The sequence below is a fragment of the Nicotiana sylvestris genome, chromosome 6, assembly GCF_000393655.2.
Source record: "Nicotiana sylvestris chromosome 6, ASM39365v2, whole genome shotgun sequence".
In the NCBI taxonomy this organism is placed as follows: Eukaryota; Viridiplantae; Streptophyta; class Magnoliopsida; order Solanales; family Solanaceae; genus Nicotiana; species Nicotiana sylvestris.
The window spans coordinates 69,121,243-69,134,864 of NC_091062.1; the positions used below are offsets into that span (position 1 = coordinate 69,121,243).

Consider the following 13,622-nt stretch of genomic DNA (forward strand, 5'->3'; position numbering starts at 1 on the left):
GAAAAGAAAAGGTTGTAGTCGTAAACTACCAGATGCATCATAGAGCGTCTTCTGCACACGCTCGGATTAAACAACAATGGTTCTGTCTGCTTCGACCATAATCGCGTGGGATTCTGTTGGCACCTCGATAAAGGTTAATAGAAAAGAAGGTAAAACCCAGAGCCGTACAAAACCAAATTATTAATGGCGGCCAATTCAAGGTTGTCCACCACGTTATTCCTAGCTGTAAAAGTAAATTTTAATTCATTAAACTTCAAATTTTGAACAGTTTTACTCCTTGTCAAAAGGAAACTCCAAGAATCATAAGTTTTGATCATAATATATAACAAATTCAAAATTTCAGTTGTCCATACCATAAATTCTACTCCCCTTTCATTTTTAATTGTCTACTTTTCACTTTTCTTACAATAAATAAAGAATATATTTTATAATTTTACTAATAACAATAATAGTATTTCAAAAAATTTTAAAAATAATTTAGAGAATTAGTAATTATTGATAAAGGTAAAACAAAAAAATTATCTTTATCTTAATTTGCTAAAATTAACAAGTAAAAATAAAAATATATTTTTAATATAATGGAGCAATACAAGTGAACGGAGAAAGTAGAAGTGAAGATACAGTCCGCGAAGTTCGAACAATTGTTTACAAAACAATTTAATGTGCGTATAGATGAAATATTTAATTAACTTTCTTAGTGATATTCTTGATAAATCATATTTGTTTCATTGAGCTGATTTACAGGAACAGTTAAATGGAAAAGTTTCGATTCCGGAAATTTACCAGAATAATAGGACCTAATTACCGACCAGCAAGGAGCATTTAAAAAGCTTGGTCAAAGAAAGTGAGTTGTAGCCCAATTGCATAAGAATTTGACCGACATAATTTAACTGAGCCGGGCATCCTGGGCCTCACGTGACCAGTCACACGGGCTTCGAGATTAAAAAATTCCTGCTGACTCAGCTGTCTTTGAAGTTCACTCATTGGACCAACGTTATTTGTAGGGCCAACGACACGTACGTGTCAAATCATTTCGCGGTTTATATATATATATATGCAGCGAGTCGGGTTTCTCTCAGTCCGAATCTTTGGGCTCCATATCACCGACGGCAGGTGACTACCCCCCTTGGACTTTCATAGCTAAACAAACAACTACTCCGACGGACCGGAAGTCGCCAACTAAAATGTACTATCACGATAGAAAACTTTGCTTCACCATGAAAACTCCTATCTCATTTATGTGGCATTATTTTTTATAATCTCATGCAAAAAATAACATATTTTATATTCAAAAATAATTTAACTTTTATTTTTTTTATACCTTAAATGCTAGTTGAAAATGTTTTCTTTCTTTCTAAATTTCGGTGTCCACTTAAATTAAACCACATGAATCAAAATGGATGAGTATTATATCATTGGATTCATTTTGTTCTCTTTCTTGCACCGGAGGAGATATTTTTAGAATCTAGTATACTACTGACATATTTATAAAGTATTTACATATATAATCTATAGTCCATTCGTTTCAGTTTATGTGAATATTTTTTGTTTTTGAAATTAAAACTATATAAATTTTGATCAATATTTTAAAATGTATTTTTACATCATATTGACATAAAAAAATTGTAATTTGTAGTACTTTTCATATAATTTTTGAATATTTAAATTTAAAATTTAAAATAGTAAATTAATCTAATTTAATTTAGATTCAAAGATTAGTTTATAAAGTAAAAAGATCCACATAAGCTAAAACAAAGGAAACAATTACCATTTAATTGTTTCAGAAGATAAATGGAGTATAAAAGAAAAGAACATTAAAATAATAAAAATGATTACGGGCTTAGAATTTCGGCTGCAGTAGGATCCTATAAAGCAGCTAAGGAAGTGTTCTAGTTTCACGGACTTAGTAGCACAACTCTGTCTCTCCGCCAAAACTTTCTCTCTCATCATCTTACCTTTCGCCATTCATCACGCAAAGAGAGTTCTTATCTTACTAGTAGTACTGTACAGAAACTTGATTCCTTATTCTTTTTTAAAACCACAAGGCTTCTTCCTTTATTGTCCACTGAACTTTTTAAGGCTCACGCTTACACAAAATCTTTTTCTACCTTCTTTCTTGTTTCCTTTGAGGTTCACTTTGTTTAAAGGACCTCACTTTGTTATCAGCTTCAAAACTTTGTGCTCCGTTTGTGTGTGGGTGGTGGTTTACTTTCTTTTTTCTTCCCCCTTTAAGATTATTCCGTCTTTTAACGACGTTGCTCCTCTTTTTGTCAGATTTCTTTGGTTCTCCTTAAACTTGAAGCTTCTCTTTGACTATTCCTTCATTCTTCTCTTCTTTTTAATCCTAGTCTCGTGCCACTCTCAAAGCACTCTTCCTTTATCTTCATTGAGCATTTCTCTATTTTCACTCCTCTGTAATCACTTTAAAACAGCGAAAATAGCTAACCCGACGTACGTAACACTCTCAAAATGGATCATAGTATGCTCTGTCCGATCAAATATACCGAGCACAAAAAAACCATTAGAAAAGTCACTAAGCCATCCTTCATAAAGCCTAAGAAAATTACTGAAACACGAAAATATTCCGAGTACAGTCCCACTATTCCAAGGACTATTCGAATATCTGTTACTGACCCGGACGCAACCGACTCATCCAGTGACGAAGACGAGCTTTTTGGTCGAAAACGTGTCAAAAGATACATCAATGAAATCAGTATTGAAACCTCACCAATCAATGACGTTAAACCTCTGAATAGTGGCAAGGCCATCAAGAAACGAGCAGCTGAAGCTTCAACACCGAAGCAAAAGGCATTGAAGGTGAAGGTAGTGCAGCCACCGCCGGATGGTACTGTTAGGAAGTTCAGGGGTGTGCGTCAAAGGCCGTGGGGCAAATGGGCCGCTGAAATCAGAGACCCAGCTCGTCGTGTGAGGCTCTGGTTGGGAACTTATGACACAGCTGAAGAAGCTGCCATGGTTTATGACAATGCAGCCATTAAGCTCCGTGGGCCAGACGCTTTAACCAATTTCATCACTCCCCCAATGAAGCCAGAGGAGGTCAATGTGGCTTCAAATTCGGGCTATGAATCTGGCGATGAATCCCATAATCTTTCTTCTCCCACCTCTGTTTTGCGGTTTAGAACGAGTCAATCCAGTGAAGAAGCTGAACAACAAAGTGGGTCCGAACCAATACTCGAAGAAACGAAAGGAGATGTATGTTGTCCATTGGTGGAAGAAGAAGCAGTTCTTGATTCGATGGACAACAGCGAGCAAACCGTCGAACACCTTGAGTGCCAAGGCGAGACAAGCATTATAATACCAGATTATTCAAACGACTACTTGCCGACAGATGTTCCCTTCTTAGATGATTTCTTCAACTTCGAAGCTGCAGAACAGACATTATTTGACGATACAACAAGTTTTGCCAATGATTTGTGCACATCGTACGATGACGTATCGTCTTGGGATTTCGCGAATGACTTATTATTAGACCATGAGATTGTCAAGTTTGAGGATTCATTTCAAGATTTGGGTGCATTAGAAGTGGATAACTATTTCAGAGACATCGGAGATTTTTCCAGTGTTGATGCTTTAATGGCCTTATGAAACTGTCATTGTCCCCGGCTTGCCGAAACTATTGGGCAAATTTTGTTTACCGGCGGCATAAGAAATCGACTAGTGCCTTTTTTTTTAATAAAAAAAAATTACTTTAGATGTTTATTTTCAGGAGTATATTAGAGTTGCTTGTTTTAGAATCTCCGTGAAAGTGAACGGAGTGAACAATTGGAGCTTTGTTTTATTTCATAAAAAATGTTATGATAATAAGTAGAGAAACCCTTCCAAGAGCTGCGATGTACCTGGACTAAATGAGATGAATAATGTTTACTGAATGTTGAGTCGCTCATGTGTATTCAATTTTCAGAATTTGGTGTTTTTTCTTGTTGAACCAATCAATATTTAAATCTTACCAAATACACATAAGAACGAGGTAAAATGCTCACTAGTTGGTGTTCGAACTTGAAACTTTTGATTAAGGTCAAAAGAACCCGACCATCCTATTACAGATTTACAGTCCTTAATGATATTAGTGATGTAATGTTTTATTAATAGGCAAATCATGTTTAAACTGTTTATTTACTAATAATACTGCCATAGTAGCATTCTCTTTGCCCAACACGAGCAGGCGCAATTTGCGGTGGCTCACTTGACCGGGTTAAAGTCGGTGTGTTTCTACTGGTGTGAATGGTTTCAAGCTTGAGTTTAAATACCATACCAATAAAAGATTTGAGCTATGTGGTAGTTGGATATTTATATGTTTAGGGTCATTTTAGGAAACGTGATGTTATGCACTAGTGTGATGAAAAAGCAGAGGACATCAAAGGACAATAATTCCAGTGTTGATAACAGTAGGCGAGCCAGTAATTGATGAAGAATGGCTAGCATTAGTAAGCTTGCTTTAATTTGTTGAATCTATTTATTTCTATCTTTATTTTTACATTATTTGTAGTGACAGATTCAGATGAACCCCTTAGTTTTCAATATACATCCACTACTTTTGTTTAACAATTTTCTCAACGGGCAAACTGTTTACCGTGAAAATGGTAACAACAATTGAATTTATAAATGAGATTCTAAAAATACGTGAACTATTCCGAGTTAGTTGTTAGAGCAGTTGATACTAATAATATGAAGTTTAATGATGAAATGCAGGCTAAAACGGGAGAGTAATCGAACCGAAGAGCCTGCTGCCCGAATATAGGTCTGGTCGATGGGGGACCTCGGGGTCAACGTCAGGGTCGAATTCGAGCTATCGGGGATAATCGGGGATGGGATAATAGTTGAAGATATAATTAAACAAGGCTCTTTATGGCCGATACTAAGTTATATGATGACGAACAAGTAAGAAAGCGATGGATATCAAGGTGACCTCGGGCCAGTGAGAACGAACAAGTTAGAAAGAAAAGAGAGGGAGAGGGAGAGAGAGAGATATTATTGCACTTGTGGAGAAATGGAGCAATATCAGTCATTTACAAGGTAGGGTGAGTCCCCTTTATATAGGAGGGGAACTCGACTACAAGTACATGGAGATTAATTACAAAGTATGGAGATGGGATGGCTTGACGCGATGCCTCAGCATAGGCTCTGGATAGGCCGACCCTGTCAGACTTAGCCGTGTACCTTGGAAGCTTCCCCCTCTATCCTGGCTTCGACCTCCGTTTTCTCTGAGTCGGGCCTCGACGAGCCCCGAGGTCGGGAACTTGGCTGCGGCCTCCTATCCTCTGGGTCTCGAGGCACTTCTTGCGAAATGACTTGAGAGCGAGAAATCAAGTCTTCTGATTTCGCCGGGTACAGATAGTCTCCGCATTTTCCCAGAGCGAAGTGATGGTAAACGATTTTGACACTTGACTCCTCGAGCTCCTTACGGCAACGTCATTCCGATGATGCGACTCCTAGCGCGAGCTTTGTGGTAACCGAGGCATCCATGGGCTTATGTATTTTTGACTTCATTTAATGCACTCCCGATTCCCATTCTCCAAGGTGATGGTACCGCCGCCGATTCGGTTTTCCAAGGATGCGTTAATTGCATCCGTCGGTCAATCTTTCAAAGCCTCGATGAACGTGTCGTAACCCTATAAATGAGTGTGCTTCGGCATTGTTATTCCCATCCCAGCCTTCGTCGGTCTGCTCGCCTATTCCTACTTATCATCTTCCTTCATCCTTGAACATCATGCTTAGGCCTCATGGCCTCAAGCCCACTTGGCGGAGCTTTCTTAGATCGTGTTACGGCCTTCTGCTGGCGCTTCCCCTTGTCGAGCATAATCACGCTATCCCGTTACTGATGTGGTCGTCGATATACTTGTCTTTGTTGCTGTTGTTGGCCCGAGATGATGATGGACGGGGAGTCGGTTTTCCCTTTATGTAGATAGTCATTCGGACTATGCACCGCTGCTCACTCTCCTACCCAGGCCTGGTGTGGCACTTCATCCCTTGGTTTTTTCCTTTCCCAAGGGATAAAGTGGCACCACCGGCCGTTGAGGTTGAGGCCCGCCGAATCTTCAACCTTTGGCTTCGGCAGATCATGTCTCTTTTCTCTGCCACCTCTGCGTCCCCTCCTTTTCCTCTTCTTCATCTTTTCCAGTGGGAATCCCTCGAGGGATTAAGTTGGGAACCTAGAGGAGGTGGCGGTCGAAGGAATCACCCTTGAGGATGCGTACTCGAGGGGGCGACGCTTGAGGACGCTGATACCGGAGATGGATCTTCGAGGGCGGACCGGGATCCCAGGTTTCATCACATGCACATCCCTCCGTTCCTCCGCTTTAGGTGTAGACTTCTATAGACTTTTGTAATTGTATGTAATGACCCCTCGAGGGCTGTTGTACATGGATCTTTATGAAAATGAATATATTCCATTGACTTCTGCTTTTGATTCTTGTTTTATAATTGCATGTTTTCGTGCCCTTCGAGGCATTTTGGATGTCTTCTTTTATTTGTCGACCGCCGAAATCTGACTTAGGCGTGAGCGTTCTTCCGATTCTCTATTGATCGACATGGCTCTCTTTCAAACCCATCGTCGTACCTCGGACCAATCCTAGATTGATTTGATAGGCCCGGGTTGTCGGGACCCTCCGAGTTGTATGGAGATAATAAGCCGAATCTCGGGGCCTTCGAGGATGTTATCCTGAATTAAGGTCAGCTTTGGGCACCAAGGGGTCCCTTTTGATCTTGATGCAGATAGCCCTTTTAAAACGTATAGGATAGGCTTCTGCTGAGGAGTTGCCTGTACTTAGGCACTGCCTCGAACCTTCATGGAGCTTTCGTGATGGGAACTTCCCGTGCTTATTCCTCTTTTTTAGAAAGGGGGAACCACGAGACCGGGTACTTGCCTTGCATCGAGTGATGGTGTTGAAAGATTCCCGAAGTCCGACTTCTTTTGGGCGGGGATCCTTGAGGTAGAATGCTGTCTCGAGCTTGGAGGTAATACGGACGGTTCCTCGAGTCTTGGCTTCTCTTTGAAAGATGCTTTCTGAATCGGATATCACTCCGTCGATCTGTATCGAGGCTGTTGGCTTTCTGGGGCTCACTCCAGGTAGGCGCGTCATCGCTGCTTCTTGCATATATGTGGGGCGGTTTTGGCATCTTCACAAGACCTCATTATTTTCAGATAGCTGCCCTTCCGCTTTACATAGGGTTCTTCATTTCTTCGGGCGCAAAAAGTGTTGGCACACGCCCTTACTCTAATCTGTTAGTTTTACCATAATCATGGCAATCATTTCGGAGCCGGTCCGGCAGGGAGTAGGGAGTGCTGCTCCCGGCGCTCAGGAACCGCGGGAGTTTGCTCTAAAGACGGCGTCTTTGATAAGAGGGGAACATCTGGAGATGGCGAGGAGGTACTGTAGATGGAGCGAGGGGATAACGCTGCAGGTGCTTTACCGGGCGAGAGTGTTACGGACTCTACTAATGGATTCTTGAGTGTATACCTATATCCTTTCGCATTTGGTCCCCTTGATAGGGTCGTGCTTGATTTTTTCTTGAAGTATCGGGTTACTTTGGCGTAGATACATCCGTCGTTTTGGCGAGTGGTGCTGATGATGAGGCTCTTTGCGGAGAAGGCTGGGCTTGAATTTATGCTTAACCATCTCGTCAGGCTATACCGGCCCTTTCATCACCAGGGCTTGCTGACCCTGAGGTGTCGTTCGTCCGCGCCCTTTGTAGTTGATGACGAAGAGGACGTTGATCGAGAGTGGGCCAGCTGGTTTATTCGGGTCCGGACGGTCGACATTGTTACACCTCCTTTTTCAGCTACCCGAAGGTAATAAAGGAGTTTTTCCAATTAAAGGACAATCGAAACGGGATTATTATTAAAATATTCAGAGTCGCCACTTGGGAGATTTATGGTGTCCCAAGTCACCGGTTCAAATCCCGAATAGAGGAAAAGATTGACTCTGTTTAACAGTCCGCGAACCAGAAATTCGGGTAAGGAATTCTGTTAACCCGGGAGAAGGTGTTAGGCATTCCCGAGTTCCGTAGTTCTAGCATGGTCGCTCAACTGTTACATTCGGCTTAATTATCTGATTTAACACAATTATGAACCTATGTATAGATTTTATCCTTTAACCGTTTTTATTCAATTTTTAAAGAAGATTGAACGTCGTTTAAAACACGTCTTTGGATCGCGCCACATGAAATGCACCCGTCATCCTAAACATATTTTATTCAACATTTTAAGATTTGATTTGGGTCACATAAAATGCACACTATTATTAAAATGCGCGCCTAAAGGAACTATCGCATTTGTAGCTTTGCGAGAGCCATGGAAAATTCGCTAAACAGCACGCCTCAAATTCTAAGGATCGAAACAAGATTACTTAAAGTGAGGGCCGAGCAATTGTCATTTTGTTTGGCACGGCACCTCTTGACTCCAATTTTAAAGGGAATTCGTGTTAAACTCTCGAGGGCCACGACCATGTCCTATTTAACAACTTGCCTCAACTTTTTTTTTTAAAAAAAAATTAATTACTTAATCATTAATGGAGCGGGGATTATGCTACTGTCCAGACTAACTAAAAACAAATGTCTGTTATAAGGGTAGGTTGATTATTTAAAGCAACTGTTTGGGCTTAGCGTGAAGCCCAACAGCCTACATGACACAAGGCTGCTCCAAACTGCCAATTTCATTACACTGGGCCCGAAAGAAAACCCAAATCGGAGGACAAACCAGCTCCGGCAGGTTTGGGTCCTGAGATCGAACCTTCACATGTCACAAAACATGAGGCACTCGCATCCACAGTTGCAAATCATATCGTTGAATGGAAATTTAAAACAAATATGGATCATCACAAATACTATGGCGTATTTAACCTCAATGGATTTCTATACAGAAGGTACAATAGGACAGCGATCCTTTCTGTTATCCAACATTCATATCCATCATCATTTTAACTAGTCAGCATACAGATCCTCAAAGTGACAGAAATAATTACAAAAATCTGCTAGTCTATATTCCTAACAAGAAGTTATATCTCAGCCTTTACTGGACAGGACAACAACCAGAAATCTACACCAAACAATCCACTGATTCCAACTGTACTAGCACATACGTAATACTACAACTTGAATGAAAAAAATGATTTCGATTCAAACTCGTGTAAACTAAAAGAGCTAAACTCACAAATTATTCCCTCAGTACAAGCCAGGTTCAAAGGTAAAGACAGAGATGAGCACACAGAGCAACGAAATTTGACAATGAATGTAGAATTTGATAAGACAAAACGTAAAGAAGCATCACCTAATGAACCAACATATTCTAGATTTCGACTACATCATGCTTATTGACAAGCATACTAATCAGAACATCCCCCACCTAAATATTACATGCTGTTAATTAAATCATAAGGAAAAGAGATGAAGCTTGAACAACAATATCAGATTTCATTAACTTCGCAAATCTACACTTCAAACTACACTTAAGTGATGTCCATAGGGCCAAAGTATATCTGGAATATGAAAGAAATAAAGCAATGTGGGGTCAGAAGCCAAGCAACAATACAGCAGAACCCAGCAGCAGGAAATAACCAGCAAAACCAATTTCAAACCAACAAATGATGTGCAACAGTCCAAAAAAAATAATTTTAATCGAACAGTGACCCATCAAACATCAAACCAAACCTTTACAAACCCAGATTCAATCCATTTCCACCCAAGATGAATCAGAACTTGTTTCAGAAATTGAAAACTTCAAAAATCACAGGAGAAGTTCAATGAAACAATGATTTCATTGAAATTTCCAGATGTTTTTTTTTGGATTTTGTTATCTCTTAATTCCTTTCTTCCGCCTCTTAGCTCTTTTTTCTCTGCCTTGAAAGGCAAGAAATGATGCCTTTATAGGCAAGAAAGTAGGTCAACCTCAGCTTGCACTTTGCCCCTTTTCTAATTTTTGTTTTAGCTTAGGTGCCCTTAGTTAAATTTTTAGAATTCAAGATAGCCCCCCACCCCAGCTTCCTAGAAGCTTCCTAGTTCAGTTACCATGAGATTCCCTAGGCCAATTTCCTAGACTACCCCTCACACCCCTATTTTTTACTCTAGGAATCCAAGTGGGTCAAATTGACCCGATAATTAAACCAAAATTTGGGCTCAATTCTGACCCGATGACCTAAATCAACCCCCTTGGGGTGAGGTCTACAATGGCTTCAAAGCCCAAACAACAAGATAAACTAAATCAAATCAGTCAACAAACAAAGGGCAAACACTTGAATGATTTCGAGAATTAAAACCTACACTAATCAACTGATTACTACACACAAATAAGCAAGAAAGTAACCAAGTTATTAACATAACCCTAATTAAATTAACTAGGTGACTAAACGAGATATGAAATCAGAACTTTAAACGGGCTGATAACACAACTAAGGAAATAGAGAACAAACTTTCACAAAGGAAAACAAAAAAAAAAACAACGAACAGAAGATAGTTTAAACCCGGCGGATTGGTCAAGTTTCAACCAGACTAGTAGAAGAAAATTAAACCAAAGAAAAGGGAAGGAGAAGAAAGAACAGACAAAAGAGGGGAAGGGAACTTACCAAATCAGGACTCGAAACCTACTGGAGACAAATGACCTAATAAAACTAATGTCGATCCCTTGTTCTTTGTCAAGAACAACTGAACGACGTAAGTTTTGTTGAATCGAAACTTCAAAGCTCGAAAGAATAGTCCCCCATGATCATGCATGCTACCAGGTTCGATGAAAAATGATTTTGAACTTTTAGGGGTTGAACTTGGATTTAAGATTCGAGGAGCTCGGGGCAGATTCGAAGGGAAACAACGATGGACTAGGTATGAGGGGAGGAAGGGGAGTTTGGGGTGTTGATTTGGGGTGGTTTGGTGGTGGCGTCGCCACCGGAAAGGGAGATGATTTTAAGGCGGCGATTTAGGGTTTCGTTTAGTTTCTGAGAGGTAAAGGGTTGAGAGAGACGAATGAGATGGGGGGGGGGTAGGTTTCCGGCACTTAAATATTAAAATTGAGTCAGTTCCGGACCGTTTGATCAACTGAGATCAACGGTCCAGATCAAAATGAATGAAACGGTGTCGTTTGGTCTCTAGACGGGGGCGGACCGGATTGGGGCGGGTCTGGGCCAAAATATTGGGCGGTTTTTAGGGCAAGAATGTTTGCGCCTGGGGTTTGCAGCCCAAGCCAGCCTCTTTATTTGTTTTCTTTTCTTTTCTTTTTCTTTTTCCTTTTTTTTCAATTTTCTTTTAGTTTCCTTTTAAATTAAAATTAAAAATAATCCTAAATTAATCACTAATCTAATTATCCTATTACATTAATTAACTCTAAATAACATTTACGACAAATAATTAACAACCAAATTCAAAGAAAAACTACCAAAATTCAAAATTAAAAATTAAAAGTGCAAAATAAACTATATATTTTGTAATTTTTCCATTTTTATAAAACAAACTAATTTTCTAATTAATCCTAAAATGTAGAATTAAATCCTAAATGCAAATGCAACATATTTTTGTATTTTTCGTTAATTAAATAAAATAAATATGCACAGACAAATGCAAACTTTTAACATAAAATGCCACGAAAATCCACAAAATTGCAAACACCGAAAGAAATTATTTTGTTTTGAATTTCTAGGAGTAATTCATATAGGGCAAAAATCACGTGCTCACAGCTGCCCCTCTTTGCCCGGAAACACTAAGAGTTTTCGTGCAAAGATAAAGTGAGCAGATACGAGCGATTTTTGCCCGTTTGAATACTCCGTGGGAAGTATTTTTGAAAGATTTGACCGCACCCTGCTTCCGAGGTTGCCTACATATCCTTGGCTAAAGAGGAATCAGGTCAGTGTAGCTTAGGAATGTTTGGTATCTGGGACTACCATGAAGCTGTGATTTCACTGCTGTTGCTGCTGGTGCTACTGCTTACTGAACCCCCTTATTACACCATGTCAAAAATAAAAGAAGCTAGACTAGACTATGATCTACGCTTTACAAAATCCTATCTAGATCTTCAAACTTGCTTTTGTGTTTCTTGTTGCCTTGTTGTCCTCTATTCTCTCGATGACATCCATTTGTGCCACCTTGAATTGTAAGCTGAGATGATTTTCCCTTCTTCAAGTGGGTGCCTGACTGCTGAACTTGATATGTATTCCCATGCTCTCCAGGCGGGCTCCTGACTTCAAAATGTGAATGTATTCCCATGCTATCTAGGCGGGCTCCTGACTTCGAAACGTGAATGTATTCCCATGCTATCCAGGCGAGCTCCTGACTTCAGCAAAATAGACAAAAACAAAGAAAATTTTCTGCCCCGATTTGGGTATGTGGGCCCATGCGTAAGTGTAAAACGAATCACATTGCCGTATATCAAAGAATTTTGAAAACCAAAACTTGAATTGTACTCCCTTGTTCTCCAGGCGGGCTCCTGACTGCTAAACTTGAAAGTATTCCCTGCTTTCCAGGCGCGCTCCTAACTTCAGCTTGAAAGTATTCCCTGCTCTTCAGGCGGGCTCCTGACTTCAACTTGAAAGTATTCCCTGCTCTCCAGGCGGGTTCCTGATTTCAACTTGAAAGTATTCCCTGCTTTCCATGCGGGCTCCTGACTTCAACTTGAAAGTATTCCCTACTCTTCAGGCGGGCTCCTGACTTTAACTTGAAAGTATTCCCTGCTCTCCAGGTGAGCTCCTGACTTCAACTTGAAAGTATTCCCTACTTTCCAGGCGGGCTCCTGACTTCAACTTGAAAGTATTCCCTGCTCTTCAGGCGAGCTCCTGACTTCAACTTGAAAGTATTCCTTGCTCTCCAGGCGGGCTCCTGACTTCAACTTGAAAGTATTCCTTGCTCTCCAGGCGGGCTCCTGACTTCAAAATAGACAAAACAATGAATTTGAAAGCTAAAACTTAAATTGTACTCCCTTGTTTTCCAGGCGGGCTCCTGATTGCTGCGCTTGAATGTATTCCCTGCTTTTTAGGTAGGCTCCTGACTTCTAACTTGACATGTTTCTCCCTGTTCTCCAAGCGGGTACCTGATTTCAACAAAATAGACAAAACAAAGAAAACATTCTGCTCCAGTTTGGTAGCTGGGCACATATGTGAGTGTTAAACTGAATCATATTACTAAATATTACTAAGAATTTGAAAGCTAGGTCCCTTTATCCAGGGGGGGGGGTCCTAACAACTCTTAACTATACGACAATTTTAAATCTACGCTATATCTTTTAAAGGCATGACTTCAGCTACATCTTGTTATCTAAGAAGGTCTTAAGCTACTCCCCATTATCCAGGAGGGTCCTGAAAATCAAAAGTCAAATTTTATATTAAGAGTGACAACTTTTATAGCTGAATTATACTACCCTACAACAGAATTTACGCTAAATGTTGCTATCTAACCAAAATTTTAAAGCTAAGTCCCATTATCCAGGAGGGTCCTGAAAACTCCTAATTGAATCCTATCTCGAACATGCAAAGTTCTAAGCTAACTTATATTCCTTTGGGATGCATTTATGCTAGATTATGCTATTTTTGAACATTTAAACTAGGCCCCATTTTCCAAGAGGGTCCTGAAATCAAAAATCAAACCTGTTTGGTGACCACCTTTCTTTACGGAAGGTTTCTCCGAAACAATCG

General features: G+C 40.1%; 1 protein-coding gene across 1 annotated transcript; it reads left to right on the forward strand.

The window, feature by feature from the left end:
- Positions 1-1,858: 1,858 nt before the first annotated feature.
- On the forward strand, positions 1,859-3,896 carry LOC104239124 (ethylene-responsive transcription factor CRF4-like). Its single transcript, XM_009793665.2, has one exon. It carries the CDS (start codon positions 2,470-2,472, stop codon positions 3,601-3,603), a length of 1,134 nt encoding a protein of 377 aa, XP_009791967.1. The 5' UTR covers positions 1,859-2,469; the 3' UTR covers positions 3,604-3,896.
- The last annotated feature ends 9,726 nt before the right edge of the window (positions 3,897-13,622 follow it).